General features: G+C 38.5%; 2 protein-coding genes across 3 annotated transcripts in view; one reads left to right on the forward strand and one right to left on the reverse strand.

The window, feature by feature from the left end:
• ESF1 (ESF1 nucleolar pre-rRNA processing protein homolog) overlaps positions 1-10899 on the reverse strand; it is a 59417-nt gene extending 48518 nt beyond the window's left edge. Inside the window, exons 1-5 of one of the 2 annotated variants that reach the window (XM_006758104.2) lie at positions 10819-10899; positions 8715-9390; positions 3581-3963; positions 3052-3165; positions 201-301 (exon numbers count right to left, since the gene is read on the reverse strand). In XM_006758104.2, the coding sequence (XP_006758167.1) occupies positions 201-301; positions 3052-3165; positions 3581-3963; positions 8715-9348 (1232 nt within the window). In that variant the 5' untranslated portion in view covers positions 9349-9390; positions 10819-10899. The other variant, XM_015560284.1, reaches the window with a different exon arrangement.
• Positions 10900-10904: 5 nt separating this feature from the next.
• Positions 10905-26759, forward strand: part of NDUFAF5 (NADH:ubiquinone oxidoreductase complex assembly factor 5) — a 31419-nt gene continuing 15564 nt past the window's right edge. Inside the window, exons 1-6 of the mRNA XM_006758103.2 lie at positions 10905-11233; positions 13704-13744; positions 18278-18341; positions 21070-21117; positions 22922-23025; positions 25652-25691. Coding sequence (XP_006758166.1) covers positions 10994-11233; positions 13704-13744; positions 18278-18341; positions 21070-21117; positions 22922-23025; positions 25652-25691 — 537 coding nt within the window. The 5' untranslated portion in view covers positions 10905-10993. The remainder of the gene's footprint in view (positions 11234-13703; positions 13745-18277; positions 18342-21069; positions 21118-22921; positions 23026-25651; positions 25692-26759) is intronic.

The following is a 26759-nucleotide window of genomic DNA, read 5'->3' on the forward strand; positions in this document are numbered from 1 at the left end:
GAGCCCTCAGGGGATGTCCTACTGCGGCTTAGGCTCGCATGTGCTGGGGCTCACAGCTGCCTGAGCCCATGGCTGCCGGAGCCCACAGATTCTGTGAGCCTCGGTCTCGCAGCCGCTGTGGCTGTCCAGATGGAAGTCAGAAAGACGTTCACCCTAATTAGCATGTTACCCTTTTATTAGTATAGATAGTAATTTAATACCAGTCCTTTTCAGGGGCATCTTCAGGAATACTTAATAACTCGACTGGTCCTTGAACTTGTTCTTCCTTCATCCTCTCTTTTCCAAATTCCGAAAAATATATCTAAATATAGAAAAAAAATCAGTGCAATTTATACTTTCCTTTTCTTTCAACATCCAGACCTATCTAGGTCAGTAACTCTAATTTACAATTGGACTCAATGAAAACAGCAAGGTTGACTCACTTCCAAACCCACTATAGGAAGCTAAAGCATCCTGAGGAATCTCCTTAAAAATGATCATTTTGGCTGGAGAGTAACTGATGTGGGACTTGAGAACAAAAATAGACTATCTCCTCTATTTATCAACTGGGACAAGATGGTTCAGGGCTCCAAGGGAAACATTTTAAAAAACCAAAAAAAAAGATTCTAAAGGAACTCAATGTAAATATATACATGAAAAATGACTGGATTAACTAGCTTACATAAAATACACAAAAAATGATTAAAGAAATATCCTATATAATAAAAGCCTAATATGCAAATTGTCCCCTCAGAGAGTCGTTCGACCAGGAGACGTGGAATTCAACCGCTCACTATGATGTGCGTTGAGCACCAGGGGGAAGCGTGGAACATGGAGGGCATCAGCGATGCAGCATTGGCAGTGGGCAGCAGTAGAGGCACTGCTGGCCCTGATGGGCCCTGGCGAGAGTGGGACTGCAGCGGGAAGATAAAGCAGGTGAGCAGGTGGCGCCAGAACAAGGCGGGTGTGAGCGGGGACCGATTGCCATGCCGATGGCGACCAGAGGTGACAGCGGGGGGTGAGGGGGGACCAGCCCCAACCTATCACCCCACAGATGGCAACCAGTGGCAGTGGTGGGGGGCAGGGCTGCCACCCAGCTCCTAGGCACTGAGGGAACAGGGCAGGGGGCCCAGCCCCAATCAATTGCCCTGCAAGCGGGATGGTGGAGCAGGTGAGGGGGTGGCACTAGGCCAAGGTGGGGTGCCAGGTGGGGCTGTGGGGCTGCAAGGCTGGGGTGCGAGCTGAAGCCCGTTCTCCACAGGCCACTCCAAGTGACCCCACCTGTGCACAAATTCATGCACCGGGCCTCTCGTATAAAACATAATGGAAGAAAAAACAATTTTGTAATACCTACCTTGTCTCTAAGTCACATAATTTATTCAATGCTTTTTTTTTAAAAAGACATTCCTTTTAATAGAAAGGCACTCTTACATGACAGTTTTATCATGTACAGTAGATATATACGTATGGTCTTGGTGTAAGAAAAAGGATTCATCCTCACTAGGATTTGGTATTTTTATATTTTGACTACTTTTTGAGTCAAGAAATATAACTGTATGTATGCGGGGACGGTAGGAGGGGATGGAACGGGGCTGGAGGAGGTTAATGGGGGAAAAAAGAGGACCTATATAATACTTTCAATAATAAAGATTAAAAAAAGGAAATATAACTATTAATTTGCATTGTCTTGACACTACTAGGCTTAATATACATTTAACTAATACATATTTTTTGGAATTGTGTGAAATATCCAATTTATCAACTGGGCATGAGTTTTCCTTACTACTTTGAGTTGCTTATAATAGGATTTGATGTAGAATTTAAAAATATATATGTAATCACATCTATTGATTCTTTTTGTGTGTTTTTTTCCTTTTCTAAGTGTAGAAATTTCTACTACAAATTTCCTAAAACTCAAGATTTAACAAAAACACAATTCTATTTCTGTGGTTTGGTTTTTAATTTTTTCCCCCCTTTACTTTATCTGGAGTTTATTTGGGGCTCTCATAAGGTTGGGATCTGAACTAAGTTCTCTACACAAAGACTTGTCCCAATAACATGATCTACCTCATCATTTAAACTCTTTTTATCTATTCCATTCCATTTATTTGTCCCTTTTTTTTTTACCCAAACCTGTTAATTCCCATAGCATTATAAAATGTATAGAAATTATAACTGATAGGGTCCTTTTATATTGGTATGATTTCTCAAAAATTTATTAGTCATCCTTACTTGTTTATTCTTTTATACGATACTGGTATCCTTTTTCTTAACTTTCTTTTGAAATGAGATTTTGATCGAAACTACACTAAAACTATAGAATTAACATCTTAAATAATTAAGTATAATAATTATTTAGAGCTGCTTCAGGCACTGTACTACTCACTGAGAGATCCTTTTCATTCGATCCTTAAAACTACACTAGAAAATAGTATTGTTGTATCTACTTGTCAGATGAGAAAACACATCTGATCTGAGAGATTAATAAAATGCCCAAGGTCACATAGCATTTTTCAGAATCAAGATGTGAACAAAAAAGCAACAAACGAACGAAAAGGTTTGAACATAGATCTGTGGTACTGCAAAGCGTGGATTCTTAATAATAATGCTGGCTCTCTAAAAATATGTTATCTCAAAATTTAGGTTTTTCAATTTATCCAGTGTTATAGTTTATTTCATAGAGGCCATGTGCTTAAGGCAATTCTCAAGGATTTTGTATGTTTCTGATGCTAAAGTAGATTTTTTCTTAATTGGTTAATGCTGGTAATAAAGAATGCCATTTATTTCTAAAATATTTATCTTATACCCCACCCCTTTACTGAGCTTATGATAACGTCTCTATTGATTTGCTTGGGTTTTTAAATTATATATAATCACATAACCCATCAATAGTAACAATTTTACCTCTCTTTCTAACTTTTATTATACCTGCTATATCAGTTTCATGCCTAACTGTATTAAATAACTTTCAAATAAATTATTTCCTTTAAAAGGAAAAAACTATGATTTAAAAAAATGAGAATGAACTTAAACGCTTAGAAATATTTACCTCAAAATAAAATCATTTCTCACCTTTACAGAAAATATAACACCTCCTTTAGGTTTAAATGAGTTGAACAGAGCCAGCAAATCTTTTGCCTTTAATCTATCCCAGTCCATGTTGCAAACTGCCAATCGACGTGTAATCTAAGAAATAAAAAAAGAGAACTTCCGCTCACACAATAGTACAAGTGCAAGATAAACACTTCCTTTAACTTGACAGTTCTTGAATAAGAACATGATAATGATCTGTTTTTTTCACTACCAAATTTGCTATTTTGCCACTCATGCATAAACAAGGTAGTTGAGTATGGTACCCTGTAGCACTTCTAATAGATGCAATGGGATCTGAAATCAAATTATTTTTCTAAAAATGTCATGTAATTTTAATGTAGAACTTCCTTATTTGCTTAGACAGACACTAAGAGGTTTTCATCAGAATCGTAGTTATTATTTAGCAATAAAGCGATTCCCATTTAATTTAATGACATCAGTCCCACCATCCATAAAAGCTACTTGTATGGTGTTCTTCACAAATTATCTTATTTATTCAAAACATTACCTCATCACTCCGAGGAGCATCTTTATCTAGTTCTCTCCAAGCATGCTCAAAACCAGATTCCTCTGGAAGTAAATCTTCCATATCGTCTTCATCTTCAGAACTAGTTTCTATATTTCCTTTACCTCTTGCAAGATCAGGGCCACTGTCACTTTCATCATCATCCTCACTATCATCATTTTCATCCTCATCTTCCGCATTTTCATCACTGTTATCATCATCAGCTGAAGCTCTACCAATGCCTGTAATCCCATCTTCAGATTCTTCATCACTTCCTATTTCACTAGTGCTTTCTAAATCTTCCTCCAGAATATCTTTATCAAACACTTTTTTACCCGGTGAGTTTTCATAACCATTCCTGTGTCTTGCCACTGAGAGCGGAACCACTGCAAAAAGATTAAAGGAGGGAGAAATTAAGAAAATATAAACATGAAATTAAATTGAATCCAAGTTATTTCAACCTCAAATCCAGTAAAAAATATAATTTCTATAAAAGAGACTACAGGAAAATATAAATTCAGGAAAATTCATGCTTAACCAGGTTATTTAATAGAAATCTTAACATTAAGATTATTATTATTAAGATTATTATTAAGATATTATTAATAATAATAATAGGGTATCTAAAAATTAAGGTTTTTTCAAATTTATCCAGTGTTACAGTTTACTTCACAAGGTCATATGTGTAAGGCAACTCCCAAGGACTTTGTATGTTTCTGATGCTAATAAAAATATATTTTTCTTAAAAATGTATACATATATTTTGAATAATTACAAAGACAGTGTTTATTAAAATAAATTTCACTTTCAAATTGAGCTATCAGCTGTTAAGGTGGTGGTTCTCAACCTTCCGGCCCTTTAAATACAGTTCCTCATGTTGTGACCCAACCATAAATTATTTTGGTTGCTACTTCATAACTATAATGTTGCTACTATTATGAATCGTAATGTAAATATCTGATATTCAGGATGGTCTTAGGCGACCCCTGTGAAAGGGTCGTTCGACCACCAAAGGGGTCGTGACCCACAGGTTGAGAACCGCTGTTAAGGCATGTACTCATTTTTTGGGGACATGCTGTATATACCAGGTGATATAAGTAGACTCATAGATTCATTCAATATTTATGGAGTGCTTGCTGTGTAGTAGGTGCTTAACATAGAATCATTGGCAAAAGAGAAGCAATCAAAGCCCTCAATGAACTTCCAGTTGAGTGAAGTAGATGGACAGATAAAATCAATCATATCAATACACATTTAGGCCCTGGCTGGGTAGCTCAATTGATTAGAGCGCTGTCCCAATACACTAAGGTTGCAGGTTCAACCTCTGGTCAGGGAACCACACAAGAATCAACCAATAAATGCATAACCAAGTGGAACAACAAATTGGTGTTTTTCTCTCTCTCAAATCAATCAATCAATAAAAATTTTAAACTACACATTAAAAAATATAATTACAACTAGGATAGGTACCAAGTAGGAATGTTGTATAATGCTATGAGCTGCTACTTGAAGGATGAAGAGGGACTAAGTAAACAGCTTGACAAATAGATTAGGGATATGTTCCACACAGCAAGAAAAGTATATGGAAAGATCCACTAATAGAAAAAAGCTGGAAAGCATGTCTAGATTGCAGATAGCTAGGAGCCAAGCAATAATTAAAATGTTACACTATCCAAAAACCATGTAGAAGGTTTGACTTTGTTGTAAAGTAATGAGAAGCCACATGTTTTCAGAAGGAAAGACATCAGATTTGCATATTGAAAAGATAACCTTGACTGCTCTATAGAAAACTGACTGGAGGGAGTCCAGAGTAGATGTGAATAGAGAAGTGTAGTTCATACTCAAGGCAAGAAATGAAGATAGCACTAAGTTGGTGGCAGTAGAGATGTAGAGAAGAGAATGGAGTCACTTTTGACTTCAGAGTCACTTAGGAAGTAAAACTAATAGTGATCAGTGACGGGTTTAGTAAGGGCAAAGAAGTTTTGGAAGTATGAAAGATGCGTCCTAGCTTTTTGGCTTGCAGACCTAGCTGGACAGATAAACAACCAATGTTGGGAAAGAACCAATTTGTTTGTTTGGTAGAAGCAGATTATGAGTTAACTCATAATGGATATGTTGAATTACAAGTACCTTTGAGTCATCTAAGAAGACATAGCAAGAAGACTGCTGGCTTGTAGCTGTAGATTAAATAAAATTTTTGACTCATTCACGTGCAGTGATAACAGGAGTTGTGATGTGACTAACATCACCTCTGAAAAGAATGAAATGATTTTAACTTTCCTGCTAAATCTTTAACTTTGTAACTAACTTAGTTACAAAGGGTGGTCCTATAGCAGTGATGGCGAACCTATGATACCGCGTGTCACCTCTGACACGCGAATTCATTTTTTTGGTTGATTTTTCTTTGTTAAGTGACATTAAATATATAAAATAAATATCAAAAATATAAATCTTTGTTTTACTTTGGTTGCAAATATGAAAAATTTCTATATGTGACACTGCACCAGAGTTAAGTTAGGGTTTTTCAAAATGCTGACACGCCGAGCTCAAAAGGTTTGCCATCACTGTCCTATAGTCTTAAAATAGTCATTCATTGACCAAATATTTATTAAGTATTTAAAAGCACTGAGCTAGGGAAAGGGAAAAGGGAGATGATTTGTAATGTGATCCCATGCTTTTGATGAGTTCATAACCAAAAAGAAATTGTTTGGTGATTTATGAAGCTATATTCTAAAGCACTACAGAGAGAGACACATCTAAATTTGCCTGTAGAGAGGTATTTATAATAAGGAAGGCTTCACAAAGATGCCATTTGATCTGAAACTAAATGTAAAGGATTTTTTAAAGAGAAAAAGTAGGAAATAGGCTTTATTTTAGTACCAAAAAAGAATGGGAGTAATAAAAAATAACTAGGCAGTAGATATGAAAGAATAAAAAGAAGGCATTATTGTAAGTTCTGTATATAGGATTAGAAAGACACCATAATGGTGAAATAATTTTACTGTAAGATAAGCATCAGAATTCTCTTTTAATCAACATGCTCAGAAATAACATCTTGGGGGCCTATGCCTAACAATTATAGCAATATTTATCAAGCATTAGTCATTTCATACCATTTTCATGGTTTTTGCATATTACTAATATTTTTCATTAAACTGAATATTTTTAAATTAAATTTTAAATATTAGCTTTGTTCTAAGTGAAATCCCTGAAATGTGGTAGTTACATTTTTTCCTAAGATGCTGAAGTAAATACATAACTATTAACATAAAAAAGTTTTGAATATCTCACATATGACATCTTTTCACATGATGGTAATACTACATATCACACTTTGGGTGTAATACATGGGAGATTTAAAGAGATGTAGTATTTTAATATTTTTGACAATATTAGATATATTTGGAGTATTCAATTTTTGCTCAGAGCCCACCACATACAAAGCCTTATGCTAGATAATGTGGGATTGCCTCTATTCTTAAATGGTACTGCTCTAGTAGTGATTGTAAACACTACTTATCCAGTTCCTTAAAAAACAGTTTTATCATTTTCCACCTAATTATAAAATTGTTCATTACAAAAAAATTAAGAAAATATAAAGAAAGAAAAGATGACTAGCAATTTTTCATTCAGAGATAACTGGATGGCTATTTTAGTACATAACTCCCTAAATTTGTTTTCTATGATATATCCACTAATTTATTTTTAAGTAGCTAATCATACCATTTATGCTATTTTGTAGCCTATTTTTAAAATTGCATATATCATAATCACACTTGGATGTACCATAACTTACTTATTAATCGATCCCCTAATGATTTATCATTTAAAAATATATATATTTTTATTGATTTCAGATTTAAGGGAGGAGAGACAGAAATATCAATGAGATAGGCACATTAATCGGCTGTCTCCTGTATGCCCCTACTGGGAATCGAACTCGCAATCTGGGCATGTGCCCTGCTCGGGAATGGAACCATGACCTCTTGGTTCCAGGTTGACACTCAACCACTGAGTCACACCAGCCTGGCTAAATTTTTTATATTGATTACATATTGAAATAATGTTTTATATACTGGGTTAAATATAATATATTAATATAATTAATTCCACCTGCTTTTTACTTTTTAACATGTTTTATAGGAAATTCAAAATTAGATATTTCTATTGGACAGTGCTACTTTTAAAAAAATGTGTATTAAATTTATTGGGGTGACTGAAAAATACTGCTTTCGACCAGGGCCCCAGTTTAGAGAGCTGTCTTTTGCAATAGAGGATCTGCAAAAGGGCAAGATAGGCTGAAATCAAGGCAAACTCCACTCTCTAAGCCAGCCGTGGGCAAACTACGGCCGGCGGGCCAGATCAGGCCCATTTGAAATGAATAATACTATTGAAAAAAAAGACCGTACCCTTTTATGTAATGATGTTTACTTTGAATTTATATTAGTTCACACAAACACTCCATCCATGCTTTTGTTCCGGCCCTCCGGTCCACTTTAAGAACCCATTGTGGCCCTCGAGTCAAAAAGTTTGCTCACCCCTGTTCTAAGCAATGCTCTGTGTAGAAAAGCTATGTCTACTCATGTTAAGAGAACCTGTTGTTTCACTTAAATATGCTGCCCCTCACCAAACTGTGAGTTCTGTGTGTTCAGAAGGGCATACCTTTTTCTAATTTTCACAGACATTATATAAGCTAACAGTAACCCTAAGCGGGGAACCATGTCTTACTCATGGTCTATCTGCTAAATGCTAATCACTTACAGTAGTTGAATGAAGAAATAAATGAGTACCCAACTCTATTATCTTTTTCAGGCACAACTCTTCTTATCATTTGATGAGAACATAACAACACTTTATCTGATTAGAGAATACAGCTCTTCCTAGTGCTCACAAATCCAATTTATTGTTTAACCTCAGGACTCAATTTTTTATATCTTTTCTAGCCATTATAGTACTAAATCAAATATTAATAATGATTATATGATTTTTTTCTTTCGTACCTTTATACTTTTAAATAAGCACTGGATACACCCCATTATACTGTAAAAATACTTATTGAGTAGGCTTACATTTAAAAAAGATTAGAATAAATATAAATAATGTAATACCAAAGAATTCTTAATTTATTCCAACAAACCTGACTGCATTTCTCTTCTTGTCTCAGAATACTTGATCTTGGGAGACTTCACAATTTCAGAAGTGCCTGAGTCTACTGTCCTGAGATTTCCTTTGGGACACAAATCTGTATTATGTTGAAAATTACTTTTTTCCCCTTTTGTACTTTCTGGCATAAATTCTTCACTATCTTTCTTAGGACTTATTTTTGAATCTACCTTCTTATATTTGCATGAGTTTTTCATTTTCTGAATTTTGTCAGAGTTATCCAAATCATTTTTATTTCCAGATTCCTTTTGGTTAATTTTCTTGGTTTCTTTCTTTTTCTCAACTAGATTTGATTCAATTTCATTTTTCTGGGGTTTTTTCTTCTTTATTTTCTTTTGGTTTAATGCTTTGTTATCTTCATCTGAGAGATCTGAATCAGAATCTGAAAGGTCGTAAAAACGTTTCAAGTCCTCTGTAGTGCTGTGGGTGATGGGGCGTCCTCTTTTATCCACAGCATAATTCAACTTGAACTTTTTGTCATGAAACATTGCTCGAAATCTCTTGTCAATTTTGACTTTTCGATCCTTTTCTGGCATTTCCCAAAATCTTGGGTCCTTTGTAACCCGCTTAAACCGCTGGTCACTCATTATCTCTTGTTTGGATGACATTTTTAAATGTCTGACTGGACAAATGCTTGAAGAAACCAAATACTGAAAAATAAAACAAATGTTACAATAATGAAGGCTTAGTAATATAATTAAATGAGATGTTTCAGGAAAAAAAATACTAATTCACAATATAGTCTAAGTTAAATGCAAATAAAAGTAAAAGTTTAATTTCGTTTAGAAACTTAGTCTGAGTCACACGCAGAAAACCAAAAGCTATCAGAATATCCCTTTCAATCACAGAGTACTTGAAAAAATAAATTTAAGGCAAAAGCAAGCAGAATTCTGGGACAAATGCTTACTAACCAACTGTACTCACTTAGAATTTCTCTGTTTCTGTTTGTATAACTGTATGCATTACAAGTTAAAAGCCAATGTAATTAAGATGCCCAACTGGTCTCATTTATTTCTTCACATTCTGGTCCCACTCACTCTGTCAATCCTTACCTCATGTTATGTCAAACAGCCTTTAGTTCTACAAGGCTAATCTCCTAACAAAACAGACCAAAATCAAGTCGGGTTTAGCTCACAAAGCTCCCTCTTTAGATCCGACCACTCTTCAAGAACCAGGCAGTCTCACTCTAGTTAATAAATATCATGTCTTTCTACGACTTCTTATTCTAGAAGTGACCAAGGCCCAAATGGGCTGACCCCTCACCGCCCCCTAACATATTAGAATACATGTGTATGTAATTAGCACTGTTTCCTGAAAATAGTCACTAATGGTTTAGTATCTCTCGATTTGAAATTTGTAAAGAGTCCAAAGCCTTTGGTTATTAAGAGCAAAAAGTAACTAACCAAACAGGATAGTGGTGCTTTGTTCCAAAAAAGCAAGGCTTGACGATACAGCTGTATGTTTACCCTAAAATTTTAAAACAATATTTATACGCCAAGAAAAATCATAGGTTTCAATAACCCTCGTGCACACTTAAAAGTAGTATGAATGCCCTAGTCGGTTTGGCTCAGACGATACAGCGTCTGCCTGCGGACTCCAGGGTCCCAGGTTCATATATATATTTTAAAAAAGTAGTATGAATAACAGCGTGCCAGGTGGTGTTCTGCGAGTTTTAGATGTATTAAAGCAGTTACCCCTTTGAACAGCCTTACGAGGTGGGTAACATCTCATCCAACGACCAGAGGTAACGCAGACACACGCTTAGAAGAGCATTGGGCAAACCTCCGATATTCCGAGCGGGGAAGGCGGCCCGACCTCACCTCGGACGGACGCCCTCAGCTCTGCGTCCACCCTCCCCAGAAACCCACCCTCTAACGCGGGGAACACCAGGGTGGCCCGGAACGAGGGTCTCCTTCCCAGCTCCCAAGCCTCAGGAGGCTGCTGCCGGACCTGCGAAGGACCAAGAGAGTCTGACAAATGAGGCCGGAAAGCAAGGAAGAAGGGAGCATCCCTCACGATTCCTATCACAGGCTGGTCCTGCCCCCTCCACAGTCCGGGTAGAACCCTACCCCACTCACCTCCTGGGAGCCTTCTTCGAGCCTCACGTGGGACCGCACCCACAATCCTCTGCGTGACGCTCCGCCGCAATGGCAGGCGACCTGGGCCAAACTACCTCCGCTTTCCCTCCGCGAAGAGCTCTAGAGTAGTCGCCGAAGCTGCGGCGGCGCATGCGCGCGACAGGCGCGCCAGCGAATGGCACCATTCCGGGAGATGCTGCCGCTGACCCGGCTCTGGCTCCAGTGGCGGCGACCTTCGGTGGCGGGGGTCCCGGGGAAGAACCTTGGTGTCCGAAAGGTCGCCTCTGGCGTCTCTCCCCCGGGCAGCGCCTCGCCCAGAACCCTAAATATCTTCGATCGGGATTTGAAGAGGAAACAGAAGAACTGGGCGGCCCGGCAGCCTGAGCCTATGAAGTTTGAGTACCTGAAGGAGGAGGTGAGTCTGCGGGGCGGGGTGGGGGCGCCGAGCCTGGGTTTCGGTCCGAAGCTCTGGCCGGGTCCCGACCGACCCCATCTCGCCGCGTGACCTTGAGCAGCGCCCTGCCTTTCTGGGCCTCTGCTCTAATCACGGAAAGGCTGGGCTCGGATATTTGCAAGGTGCACATTCACTCATTCATTCATTCACTCATTCATATTGCTTGAGTTATGGATATGTCCAGGGCAAAGTAGACCGCTGCCCTCCGTAGATTTCATTCTTGTGGGAGGCGAGACAGTGAACAAAAAATTGATGTCAGCTAAGAAGTAAGGTGAGATAATAAAGTGAAGTGGTATAGTGACTGCGATGGTCAGGGAAGGCCATCGACATGACAGATGATCTGATGAGGCATTAGAATCCACCCTGAGCCTAGCTCGTTGCTCAGTGGATAGAGCTTCGCTTGCAGACAGAAGGGTTCCAGGTTCGATTTCGGTCAGGAGCACATACTTATGTGCCTGTGTTGCGGGCTCGGTCCCCAGTAGGGGGCGTGCAATAGGCAGCTGATCAATGATTCCCATCATTGATGTTTCTCTCTATCCACTCTCCCTTCCTCTCTGAAATCAGTCAAAATATATTTTTTTAAAAAAGAAAACCAATACTCTTAAAAAAAATAATAATAATCCACCCTGAGATCTGAGGAGGAAGGCCTTGCAGGCAAAGGGAAAGACAAATGCAGAGCCCCTGAGAAATATAAATAACTTATGGATTGTTAAATACCTCGTTGAGGCCGCTGGTGAGAGTGTGGGAGAGGAGGGCAGGGTGGGCCCAGGTTGTAAGAGCCAAAAGGGGTAAGGACTTCGGGTTTTCTCCCCATTTAATATGGTAATCTCTGGCCACATGTGGCTCCTGAGCACTTCAAATATGGCTAGTCCATAAAATGCACTGGATTTCAGTGACCTATGGAAAAGGATGTAAAATATTTCACTAATAACTTTTTATATTGATTCCATGTTGAAATTATATTATTGCTATATTGGGTTAAATAAATATGTTAATTTCTCCTGTTTCTTTTCATGTAAAGTGGCTACTAGGAAAATTTAAACTACACACGTGGCTCTTACTGTTTTTCTATTGGCCAGCGCTGCTGTAGAGGAATGTGAGGCGGTTGAACGGAGTTTAGCAGTGGAGTGGTAGGATCTGATTTTTGTTTGGGGAAGATCAAAGTAAGATACATTAAGATCTCTCATTTGTCTGTGCTGGTTTGAGAGACCTCCTCTTCTCAGCCCAGGTAGACTAGAGACTGAGGGTTTTCTACGCTCTGAATAGACAGTACAAAGCTGAGGCCTGTGTAGTCGTTTCTTCAGGGGTCGAGCAAAATAGAAGTCAAGTAACAAACAGGGAGCTCCTGCTTTGGTCAGAGCTCTGTACAAGCCCTGGCCTGATCTGATCATTGATTATCTTCTCAGAGTTCATGATGACATGCAGAGGATTGACATTCCTAGCCAGCCTTCTCCACGAAAAGCTCCTGGATTACAATTAGACTGAGGCCTGGCCAATGTACAGGACTACAATAAATGAAACAAAGTATATGAGAGTTCTTTTTACAATAAATACAAGGTATACATATTGGGCATAATGTCCAAAGTGGACTCTGGGAAAAGACTTCTGCTGTACCTCCTCCCTTCTCCACTCCTACCCCCCAACAGATATATATATGTTCTAAACTTTCAGGTCCTACTAGAAACTCTGGGGTGTTTATGAGGGAATGTATAGAATGTGGGGAATACTAGGCTCCTACATTCATTTCTGCCAGGTGAAGCTATACCAGCAAAAGGAGGCACCTTTTTTACGACCTCTTTTAAATTAGGGTGGGGTTAAGGAAGGAGTGGGAAATGCAGTTTCTTCAGAATTGGCTGACTTTTTCTAATTGGCAAACATTGCACAGGGAAGTTGTTTACTCATTTAGGAGTTCTACAGAAATTGTTAGTAGTCATCAAATGATAGAGTTTTTAATTGAGTGATTAAGTTTACATACTGATCTGTAAAACACCCCAGCTAATTAAATACTTTTTCACTTTTATATACCATATGCTAATATCTGTGGATAATTAATGTTTCTATTATGATCCTGTTGATTTCATTCTTGTGCTTTTATAGCACATGAAATATAAAGGCTATATACGTATATATGGCACACACACACACACAGAATATAGAATATGTATAATATGTTTAGTCTTGATTTTCTTTAACTTGAATTCTGAAGTAATTTGCTTCAGTTTGTTTCCTGGGATATTTTTATTTCTTATGTTCCTATTTAGAATTTGAAAAGAAAGTTACTATGGTCACATTGAAATGGGGATAAAGTAATTACAAACATGTTGAAATATAAATAACCTATGGATTGTTAAATACTAGAAAAAGAGTGTTACTTCTCTGTTAAACCTACTCATCTTAACTTGTGTACATCATTGTCTCTTCAATCCTTCAGGTTGGAAGTCGGATTGCTGACCGTGTATATGACATAGCCAGGTAGGTGATGATAAATACATAACAAAATACAATCAACTTTGACTTGAGACTTGAGAGATTAAATGATGAGCATTTGATATCTGGAATGACAGAATCTGGATGAATTTATTACTAGGATTAGTTATTTTAATCCCTCTCTAAGTCTCTTCTTTTTCATGTGTAGAGAGCAAGTGTTCTTCATTAAAGAAAGAATGAATGGGAAGCAAAAGTCCTAGCTTCCCTCTGAGCCTGAATGACTGATCCACTTGACTTAGCCAAAAGCCAGTAGTGGAAAAATAGCTCCAAAAGTGGAGATAAAGAATTGACTGCAGCCAGCTGGCATGGCTCAGCAGTTGAGTCTCAACCTATGAACCAGGAGGTCACGGTTCGATTCCCAATCAGGGCACATGCCTGGGTTTTGGGCTCAATATCCAGTAGGGGGTGGTACAAGAGGCAGCTGATCAATGATTCTTATCATTGATGATTCTAACTCTCTCCCTCCTCTCTCTAAGATCAATAAAAATATTTTTTGAAAGGATTGATTGCATGTGAATTTTTAATATTTACTAAACCTAGCTTTAAAAGTTTAACTAAAAATAGCCACAGAATCCTTTATCATCTAAGCAAAGGAGAGTCTACCTAGATCTGTTTCCCAATCAGGCTAGAAGAGAATTTGGCTATTTTATCTTAAGTATTCTTAGATCCCACCAGTGCACAATTGGGGCTGGGGAGGGATGCAGGATGCACAATTAGGGGGGAGGGACTGCAGGAGGGCTCCAGGGTGTGTCCAACCTGTCTCGCTCAGTCCCGATCAGCTGGACCCCAGCAGCAAGCTAACCTACCAGTCGGAGCATTTGCCCCCTGGTGATCAGTGCACGTCATAGCGAGCAGTTGAGCAGCATATCATTAGCATGTTACTCTTTGATTGGTTAATGGGTGACCAGACACTTAGCATATTAGGCGTTTATTGTATAGGATGGTGGGAACCACATCTTTGCGTAGAATTACTCTGTGACGTTAGTAAATCACTTGTGCTTTTTTTGTTTGTTTAAAAAACATCATTAGACCAATATGGGTTGAATTTATTACATTTGTCTATAAAAAAGAGAATTTTGTAAAATCACAAACTCAATCATATTTTAGCTATATCCTTGTTACTTAATAGTGTTGGGATGATTTAATTTCATAAGGTTAAAAAAAAAGCTTCGTTGTTACAAATAATTGCCCCTATTTCATCTGTTTCATTAGTTCCATTATTTTAAAGATCTAAAAAATAGCTAATTCTCTATAATGTTGTCATTTTATTTGCCTGAACTTTAGGCCATTTGTGATTTAATAAATTAAACAACTTTTCCAAATCTGTGAATTTAGTAATTTTTTTAAGTCATACTATTGAAAAAAAGAAGTTTGTGTAAAGAACTATGATTATGGATAAAAGCATGTCTTTAACTAATAGTAACTCTTTGGAATTAAATTGTCTATATATATAAAAGGCTAGGTATCTGTCCATCTGACCAGTAGCTATGATGTGCACTGACCACCAGGGGCAGACGCTCGACACAGGAGCTGCCATGACATGCACTGGCCATCCTATATAATAAAAGGCTAATATGCAAATTGTTCCCATGGCGGGAGTTCGACCGTCAGGGAGTTAGACGGGCACTGACCACCAGGGGCAGACGCTCGACTCAGGAGCTGCCATGACATGCACTGGCCATCCTAGATAATAAAAGGCTAATATGCAAATTGTTCCCATGGCGGGAGTTCAACCGACAGGGAGTTAGACGGGCACTGACCACCAGGGGGTGGTGTAGAATGAAGAAAGGCCTTGGCTGGCAGCTGGCAGCGGGCAGCTGGGGAAGGGAGGCCCCAGCCAGCAGCCAGCAGCCGCTAAGGGACCCTCCCCATGCATGAATTTCATGCACTGGGCCTCTAGTTTAAAAATAAACGGCACCGCAGATCTGGCACCGACAAACCAACACTTGGCTTTCCCCAAGTGGGACATGACCCCGCCACCACACCAGAGCAATATCCCATCAAATCTCAGTTGTTGCTGCCAAGACCCCATGGCATAAAATGCAGCCCACAGCCCAGTCCAGCCTGGAAACAGTGGCTGTGGGTGCCAGGTAATGACATCACATAGCAATGCCCAGCTTCCTCTCCCTAGCAACTAGCCTCCTTGGAGTTTCTTCAGCCCAGGAACTGAACTTGCTTTATAGCCAGGTGCAAACATTTTACAGTTTAACCAAATGTTTGTGAAGCATTTTTCCATGCCTCATCTCATTTGATCCTCACAGAAGTCCTGGAATAGGTAGATAGGAGGCTCGGTAGAATCCTATTTTCTTTTCATTAGCAAGACGTGAATAGCGATATTAAAATATTTCTTCTAATTAATTTCCTTTCAATGTGCACGAATCCGTGCACCAGGACACTAGTTTAAAATACCAGTCTAAATGTCCTTATACTAATGTTCTGGTATTAGAAAGAGTAGTTTATATTGTCAGCAATAATCTTGCGATGATTTTTAAAAACTAACCCACAGATTATTTTTTAAAATTTATCTTTATTATTGAAAGTGTTACAGATGTCCTCCTTTCACCACCTCCTGCCATTGACCCCCGTCCTCTCCACTCCCTTCCCCTCCCCAGGCCTTTACCCCACTACTGTCTGTGTCCACGAACCCCACAGATTATTACTAGTAAAGGTCTTATTTGCATTATCTGAGGCTCACTTAATACTGTTTTAATCAGTGTTAATCATAACTCATAACTAACTTCTGCTGAGCATTTGTACTGGCCTAAATACTTTACATGTACTGTTTACTAAAAATTTTACACCAACCCTGAGGGAGATAATAACTTTTCCATTTTGTGCTTGGGGAAACTGAGATACAGCAAGATCAAATCACTTGTTTCTGGTCACAGAGCCAGTAAATTGCAGGCCCAGAATTCTAACTCATGTCTTTCTGGTTTCAAAGCCTGTATACTTCTCAGTGCCACACTACCTGTGTTCATAATCAAGATAGAGGGTATTAGGTAAATAAATGGTTCTCTTTCACCGGTGGTTCTCCGGTTGTGTACGGGTGTTCTATATTTTTGACATATGTTTCAACAGAACTTGAAAAGGGACTCTTTTGGTTCCAATAGGAAAAATGTTATTAGTGAGTAAAATTTTAAGTTTTCTTGTCACAAATTTTTCATAAGCCTATGGCCTACAATTAAATGAGTCCTGATTTAGTTGGACATGGTATATTTAGAGGAGACAGCATAGTGCAGGGGATAATGGTTCTGGTTAAGGATTCAAACTGACCAAATTCAAGTTTTGCTGCTTTTTCGTTGGATGACCTTGGTTTAACTTACTGAACTCTGAACACTTAACATACTTCTGAACTGGGTATGACTGCAATAAAAGTGAGCTATTATTTAGTTGGTGTTTTTGTTTTTAGTTTAACATATGATATTTCATGGTATTTCATATGATGATATCTAAATCATGAGAAATAGAAATAATTAGTATGTTCCTGATAGGTATGTGTAATATTTTTGCGTTTTTTTAAAAATATATATTTTTATTGATTTCAGGGAGAAAGGGAAAGGGAGAGATAGAAACATCCTTTATAATAAAAGCCTAATATGCTAAGTGTGCAGTCGACCAGTTGGCGGTTCAACCAATCAAAGTGTAATATGCTAATGATATGCTAAGGCTGTTCAACCACTCCCTATGACGTGCACTGACAACCAGGGGGCAGAAAGTCAACTGGTCGACCAGTCGCTATGATGTGCAGTGACCACCAGGGGGCAGACACTCAACGCAGGAGTTGCCCCCTAGTGGTCAGTGTGCTCCCACAGAGGGAGCATCGCTCATCCAGAAGCTGGGCTCATGGCTGGTGAGTACAGCGGCAGTGGTGGGAGCCTCTCCTGCCTCCGCAGCAGTGCTGAGGAGTCCAACTGCTGGCTTAGGCCCGCACCCCATGGGGAGCGGACTTAAGCCATCAGTCGGACATCCCCTGAGGGCTTCCGAACCATGAGAGGGTGCAGGCTGGGCTGAGGGCCCCCCCGACACACACACACACGAGTGCACGAATTTTGTGCACCGGGCCTCTAGTAAATGATAAGAGAGAAACATTGATTGGCTGCCTGCTACACAGCCCATACTGAGGATTGAGCCCACAACTTGGGAATCGAACCATGACCTCCTATCCTGGTTCATATGTCGATGCCACACCAGCTGGGTTCATGTTAATCTACATTAACTTCTTTTTACTCTTTATCTGCATATATTATCAAATTAAAATACACTCACTAAATCTGTTCTTTGAATCCATGTCATGGATTCCATATGGAAAGCCGGTGGACCAGATAGATTTTCTCTGTCTGGTATGTTTTCTGATACTTACAACTTGCAAGGCAGAAAAGAGAGATGATAATACTCTTTGAAAGTTGCATTCACTTACAAATTAGTTCTTAGTGAATTATAAGCAAAATTAGATCTTAATAATTATTTTATGGACTATATTATTACAGACAAAACATAACTTCTGTGTCTGTTTTTTAGAGATTTTCCCCTTGCTTTGGACGTCGGTTGTGGAAGAGGTTACATAGCACAAAATTTGAATAAGGTATGTTTATTATTTAATTTACTTTGAGAAATAAAATTGGCTGATTTTAAGGAAAGAATTTCTTAATCAGTTATATTTGGATTATATCAGAATTGCTGATTTTTCTAAGTGGTTAAACTAATGGTTGTTTTGTGTCCCCTCTTAAGTATCTTTCCTTAAAGTTGTTTTTCTTTACTTTGAATCTATTTTATACAGTGCTCCCAATGATAGCTTTTTAAATGTATATAAGATATGTTACTCTTTATTTCTACTTTGTGCACATGTTTTTAATAATTCTCAATAAAATCCAATTGACATTCATTTAAAGAATGTGATTAAGCTAATATTTTAGCTAGAAAAAAATATTAATTTCAGTGTGGTAAGTATCCTTTATTAATGTTTATACCATTTTATTTTGCACTTTCTAATTCAACCATAAAGACATTTATTTATTAGTTTAATCCCTATCTATAAGCCACTGATGGATACAGATTAAAGTGGGATTTTTATATAAAATCTACCTACAATAGAAAAAAAACATACACTTGAGTCAGGACACAGGTAGGGATATGTGTGAGGCTCCACTGTTGTTGATAGTGGTAAATGCCACAGAAATGGTACAGTTGTTAAACTGCAACAGGAGTTAAGGGAAAGAAAATATCAGTAAGGGTTCATGTTGTCAGAGACCTCTAAAAGGGTACAGAATCTGATCTGGGATTTAAAAGAAACTGAATTGGTGTTTCATAGGCATTGGAAGTAAAGGCGTGGCAGGAGGAAGGGCACAGAGGTAGAATACTGTAGGATGTGATATAGGGATGTTTAAGAAAGATTCATTTTTAGGATGGTATGCAAGAAGGATTGAAGAAGGAAGATGATAAGATATAGACCAGTTAGAGGGCTGTGTTAAAGGCAGTGCAGAAAGAAGAGTTAAAGACCTGCCACCTGTATGGAGGCTGCAAGATATTCAGGAAGGGATGTATGAGAGAGACCTAGTAGAATCCACAAAACTTGATGACTGATTAGATATAGTGGACATGTCAAATCAATTCTTCTGGTTGCTCAGGCTAAAAGACTTACTCATTGATTCTCTTTTTAAAATATTTTTAAAAAATCTTTATTGTTGAAAGTATTACTTATGCCTCCCATTCCCCGTTTTGACCTCTTCTATCCCTGGTGTTCATCAATGCATGTGGCCCTGATATGAGTAACCTACACCCAATGGTGTGCTGGAGTTACCTCACACTTGCTCATGAGAGCTGATTGTTAGTATCTCTTCCCAACTCCGTGTTCAATGACATCATATTGATAGTTTGGAATCAGCCATTGTGGGAGTATTTGCACCATGGAAGTTTGGCAAATGCTACCAAGCAGTCCCCAACCAACAGCCAGTTATTAAATATTTACCAGCACTCCACTGCTTCTACCCCAAGTCTACATGCTGTTCCAGCTCTGGGGACTTCTACCCTGACTCCAAGTCTCTTAGTTTACATTTCTGAGTGAAGGACAGGCATAGTTAGTCTGGTTGGCCTAATTTTCACACCTGGCATTAGTGTACTGGAGCTGGCTTGTGAAAGCCTATTGTGTAACATCTCTTCCCAATTCCACATTTAGCTCCATCATGTTGGTAGCATGAAATCCTCTATTGGAGTAGTTACACCATGGAAATTGGCAAACACTACAACTTAGGGCCCCCTTTTTGGAGAGCTTGTAGTTAAACATTCATCTGCATACCAGTTGTCCTCAGGTGGCCAGGTAACTGTAGGCTGACCTTCCCAAGTCGTGGGAAGGGAAGTTCTTTATTTTTTATTTTTTATTTTTCAGGGGAATTCGTTAAGAAGGGGACGTGGGTGAAGTGGGAAGGATTGACATATCTAGCAGAGGAGGGGAACAAGAGTAGAGAGCAGTGATGTTTCTGGGAGACCATTAACAGGTAAAGTGAACTAAGACTGAGAGCAGATAGACTGTGATTGGTCCTGAGGCTGTTAGTGAAATAGTCTTCATAGAGCAGTGAAAGTGGAAATTGAGGAGAAAGACATTAGTAAGAAGTGGGATTGTGGATTACAAACAAAACAACTTGAAGGTGGTTAAAGGGGATTTTTTTCAAGATTGGGAGGCATCTGCTGTTTCAAGAAGATAGAAATTGAAGATGGGTTTAGATAGTAATGGAGGGAGCTGGATCCTAGAGAAAAGAGAATGTGAAGGTGTTAATTGGAAAGAAATATGGTATCCTATCCTCTCTGAAGGAAGGGAGGATAAGTGAAACAGGGAAAAGAAAGCCACTTATTCTCTTCCCCCTCCCCCCCCTCAGTATCTGTGTTAAATCTTTTCTTTACTCTGTAAGCTCTCAATGAACAACTAAAAGGCTGGAAAACCAACGCAAGCCTTTTGTGGCACAAGAAGAGTGGGGACTAGCTCAGGGCATATTATGCTTTGGAAAAGTTAATACATATGCCTAACCCAGTGGAGTAAATTAAGGATGTTGATTAGTTACACCTGTGTTCTTTATTTAATTAAATATAAATATATTAAGTATAAGGTTGGGTGCATATATTTAAATCTTTGTAACTTAATATGTGTTATTAAGGTATTTGCATCATAATGCTTTTATGCAGAAAAATACCCTTTACACAGCTGAAAATTAATCTGTAACTATCACCTTCTCCTTTAGAAATTTCAATATTTGCTTTATTGTTACTGGATTTTTGTTTGTTTTTGTAACATTGGATCAGCTTTAATTATTTGATTGCAGGAAACTGTTGGAAAGTTTTTCCAAGTGGACATAGCAGAAAATGCTTTGGTAGGTAGCTTTTTAACACATTGTTGGTTTTTGGTCTCCTGGTTTGATTTTTAGTTCTTTGTTTCTTTATTTTTATTTCCTTTGAGATGAAAATAACTCTTTTTTTCTGATTATAAATAATAACACAAAAAAGAACTAAATAATACAGGAACTATAAAGGAAAAAAATCCCCCTAGATCTGTGGTCGGCAAACTCATTAGTCAGCAGAGCCAAATATCAACAGTACGACGATTGAAATTTCTTTTGAGAGCCAAATTTTTTAAACTTAAAGTATATAGGTAGGTACATTGTTACTAACTTAATTAGGGTACTCCTAAGCTGGCCTTTGCTAAAAACGTCCTCCATCTGATTGAGGTACGTTCGCTGAGGTCGACCCCTTCCAACTTTCCCTTCCGCACTTGTCTTGTACACTTGTTTCGTCTATCAGATATCTAAAGCAGTTAAGTTCTTCTAATGCCACTTCTTCAAAATAGACTCGCCCAGGCCGAAAACTGACTTCTGTGCATGGGCCACGAAGTTTCAATCCCACTGTATGTGTGCACCTGCACATGGTATTTTGTGGAAGAGCCACACTCAAGGGGCCAAAGAACCGCATGTAGCTCGTGAGCCATGATTTGCCAACCATTGCCCTAGATCCATCACGCAGAGGCACCTGCTGGTGACATTTTGGTCTCCATCTTTGTAGATGTTTAACTGTCCCCAGGACAGTTTTATACAAACGGTATTATGCTAACATGCTATGTTTTCACAGACTATCATCCTTTTATATCAGTGAATGACATACACATGCTGTCTTTTAAATTGGATATGTAGTATTCCAATATATGAATATTCCATGGTTTATTTAGCTAAATTTGTATTGTAGTACAGTTATATTTCTAGTTTCTTAATAACCAACACTGTGATGAACGTAATCATATAAAGCAATTTGTGTGTTTTATTTATTTTCTCCCTGGAAATAAATTCCTAGTAATAGAATTTATGGATTCCAGATTAGACCTTAGGAAGATTGAATAACCATTTAAGAGTACTTGAAATGAAAGTACTCTTTTCTCCTCTTTGGCAACATTGGTCCAGTTGTTTTGTCTTTGTCAATCTGATAGACAGAAAGTAGAATCTTGTTATTTTTATTTGCGTTTCTTTGATGACTAGTACAACCAAGTCACTGTTGATGTCTTTTGGCTACTGATATTTGGCTATTAGTATTTTTTAATTTGTAAATTTTATAATTTTGTGATGTATCTGTACCTGTCCTTTATCTACTTTACCCTTGACATATTTTTATTCTAAGTGCTTTTATTCTAGCTTATTTTTTCGGGTTATTAATCTTTCATTATATATGACATAAATATTTCCCCAAGTATATTGTTTACATTATTTATTGCTTTTTAGAAGTTTTTGATTCATTTATCATCAAATATATCAGTCTTTTCCTTTATAGTTTCTGCCTTTTGAGTCATGTTTACTTATGCATTTTCATTAAAGAATATAAAAATGTTCACCAATATTTTCATCTAGTACTTCTACGGCTTCAGTTATTCCACTTAAACTTTTAGCTGAGATTTGTTTTGGTGTGAGATAAGTGTCCTATTTATGTTTTGCCAACCAGCTAACCAGTTTTTTGACTCGTCTTAAGTGTAATTTAAGAAATATTTTTTGAATGCCTTCTTTGTGGCTCCCCTTTTTCCCCCAGAAGAGATAGAAACTGACAAGAAATATAACATGGCTTAGGTTTAACAAACAGTAATTGTATTAATTGAGATTTTATAAATGTGTTTTTGAACTTCTATTTTTTAATCCTTAGAAAAATACCTTAGAAACGGAAATTCCTACTGTCACTGTTTTAGCTGATGAAGAATTCCTTCCTTTCAGAGAAAATACATTTGACCTGGTGGTTAGCAGTTTAAGGTTGGTAAACCATTTCTACTTAAAAAAAATAGATGTTATAAATAAAATAGATACGGGAGTAAATTCTTAATGCCTTTTATTTTTAAAGTCACAAACCTGGTTTTCTTTGTTTATAAACTGTATGATTTTTCTGGTAAAGGATTGTGGACATCGGCTCCTAAATGGAGATAATATGATATAGTACCTCAACTTTCATAAACTCACTAGAGGCCCAGTGCACGGGTTCGTGCCCAAGTGGGGTCCCTTGGCCTGGCTTGTGGGGACTGGGTGATGCACCCTGGAATCGGGCTCCCTCATCTCTGGTTCTGGGTGCATCACCCGAGAACCACAGCTGCCAAGTCACCGCAGCTCAGCAGCTCCTGCTGTGAACGTCTGCCCCCTGGTGATTGTTGCATGTCATAACTACTGGTCGGACAGTCGCTTAGGCTTATATATAGATTCTGGTAAATAAGGAAAAGCTAGCATTTCCTTCTATTTTAATTCTTTTTCTACATAGAAATATAGTCCTCAGGATTACTTTTTCCCCTCTGTTCTTTCTTCCATGTCTTTCCACACTTGTAACACAAACATATATTATAAATATTTATTGAATCCTATCTAATAAAGTGGGAATATGCTAATTGACCCGCACACCATCACAAAGATGGCAGCACCCACAGCCAGTAAGGAGGGAATATGCTAATTGACTGCAACGCCCTCAAAGATGGCGGCGCCCACAGCCACAGGATGTCGGCGCTCAGTCCTCTCAGCCCCCCAGCTACCCAGGGCTGGGATGACGGCGCCCAGTCCTCTCAGCCCCCCAGCTACCCAGGGCTGGCCTGAGGCACAGGCAAGCCTTGGATGGTGGTTGCCCAGTTGACCAGGGCCACCTGAGGCTTGTGCTGCTGGCAGTGGCAGCAGCAGAGGTGTATGAGGGCATCACCTTCCCCTGATCACCGGGTTGTCTCCCGCCCCTGAGGGCTCCCAGACTGAGGGGGGGCAGGCCGGGCTCGGGGACTCCCCTCCAGTGCATGAATTTTCATGCACCAGGCCTCTAGTCTATATATATAAAAGGCTAATATGCAAAGTGTCCCCTTGGGAGTTCGACCTGGAGCCTGAGAGTTCGATCGCTTGCTATGACATGTGCTGACCACCAGGGGGTGGTGTGGAATGAAGGAAGGCCCTGATAGGCACTGGTTGCTGGCCAGGCCTAGGGACTGTACCCGTGCACACATTTCGTGCACCAGGCCTCTAGTAAGTAATAATATGCAAGGCAGTGAGCTAGATGCTTTGAATACCAAAATGAATTCAGACAGGGATCCTGTCCTTAACTTAGTGTCTAATAGAGAAAATAAAATATTCTATGTGGTACCTTATTTCTCCTGCCTTGTTATTGTCAGATTTTCTTTCAAAGATTCAACATGCTCAATACAATGCTTTTGATAGTTGATTTTAAAATGGGTGGACAGTCATCACAGTTTGCTCATTACTTTGCCAGTCTTAGCACTAGAAAGCCTGTGTCCCTGAACACTCCTAAGACCCAGGTAAACTGGGAGAGTTGTTTACCTTTGCTGTTTCCTTTTCTTTCTCCCTTCTTTTCTTTTCTTCTTTCTTTTCTTTTAAATATGTGTTTATTGATTTCAGAGAGGGAAGGAGAGAGAGAGAGAAACATCAATGATGAGAGAGAATCATTGATCTGCCACCTCCTGCATGCCCCCTACTGGGGATCAAGCCCACAACCTGGGCATGTGCTCTGACCTTGTACAATTGGTCCACACTCAAGTACTGAGCCACACTGGCTGGGCACCTCTGCTGTTTTCTTCAGTGAGTTTGTAACTTCTTCCCTGTTTATTGAGGTGTGCTAAGCAAACTTAGAAAAGTATTCAGATTCTATTGCTGAACAAATTTTTGAAAAGTATTCAGAATCTGTCATGAAATGAAAAACATTACAGAGGCTTGGTCTAAGGCAGGGTTAGGGAACCTTTTTTCTGCAAGACACTTATGTTGTTTCCACATCTTGACTGTTGTGAGTAATGCTGTACTGAACATAGACATGCGGGTATTTCTTTGAAATAAAAAGTGTTTTAATTTCCTTCAGATATATACCTAGAGTTCCTTTGGGTTATATGGTAGTTCAATTTTTAATTTTTCTGAGGAACCTCTGTACTATTTCATGGTGGCTGTACCAGCTTTCATTCCCACCAATAGTGTACAAGGGTTCCCTTTACTCCACATTTTTGCCAGCATTTGTTGTCTCTTGTTTTTTTCATTATAGCTATGCTAATAGGTATAAGGTGTTGATTTGCATTTTCCTAATGATTAGTGATGTTGAGCATCTTTTCATATACCTGTTGGCCATTTGTATGTCTTATTTGAAAAATTTACTTTTACTTTATTCAGCAAAGAATAATTGCACATATAATCATATCGACAAAGTGAAATACTATCACATTTTCTAGTGTGATAGAAGGAAAGTTTTACCCTGGGCATATTTTTAAAAACCTGTATAAAATCAATCAGTGAATTTTGATATGCAATTTTAAACTTAAATTAACTCCTTTTTTGTGGTTTGTCATTATATTAGTGATACTTATACTAATTAATTATGTAAACTAAGCTAGAACAAATGCGTGTTTTCATGTTTTAGCTTGCACTGGGTGAATGACCTTCCTCGAGCGCTTGAACAGGTAAGAAATTTAATGTTGATTCCAGTAGAATGTGTTATTCTATTTATTAGTAGAAACTTATAGATGTTTCTGTTTTCACATGGAAACATAAATGTTTTCCATTTTATACGTCTGACAATTGGAAATTGAAGCAAATCAATTAAGTATTTATTATATTCTGTGGGCTGGATATGTTTGGTGCCTTTTGACATATTAAATACATTGGGTGATTTCCCCCCACCCTGCCAATTCGAAAAATCTAGTATGGAGATACTTAAATATTTATGAAGACTCTAGTAACTTGTACAAGGTAATATTGATATTGCAAGACTTTTTCTGATTGGGTTTTTTTCCTCCTTAATTGCCTATAAATTTTTTGTTAGTACGAACTTATTTATTTATATTTGTATCTTCCTCATGCCTATACTTAGAGAGTTCTCAGTAGATGTTGGTTGGTTGATATTTACCAGCGAATAGCTGAGTGGTAGGTAAAAAGCAGATCACTCTGGCGTGGATCTGCCAAGAAAGCTTCAAGAGGAAGGAATTACTTGAACAGGTCCTTAGAGGGTAGGCTAGGTTTGGAGTGGGAAGACATTCCAGAAAGGCAGAATCAGGATAGGTGCCAGGTACAAGAGCCAGGAGCATGAGAGGACCAAGAGGAAGCCTCTTTGGAGGATTAGCATAGTGCTTGGATGTGAGGTATACTGGGACCAGATTTGGGAGGACTTGGGTGACAAAATGAGGGATTTGGAGTTTAGTCTTTAGGCAGTTCAGAGTCACTGGAGAATTTCTTGAAGAGGAAGGTGACATGATTAAACAACTGGATGGCAGGATAATAACTACCATATGTGAGGCACATACCATTTGCCAATCACTGTGTTCTTTTTTATGTGTTAAATAACTGTGCAAGATGTCTTCCTTTTGTTGATTAGAAAGCTGATACCAGAAGTTGGTTCAATTGAAGTGAGATTGTTTCAGTGTTCCAGGCATGAGATAAACTAAACCTAGGTGGGAATGATAGGAGTGAAAAGGAAGAGAGAGGTATTTAGGACTCTGCAAAGGAAGAATCCACAGTTTAGTGGCTGGGGG

This window comes from Myotis davidii, unplaced genomic scaffold (assembly GCF_000327345.1).
Source record: "Myotis davidii unplaced genomic scaffold, ASM32734v1 scaffold32, whole genome shotgun sequence".
Taxonomy (NCBI): Eukaryota; Metazoa; Chordata; class Mammalia; order Chiroptera; family Vespertilionidae; genus Myotis; species Myotis davidii.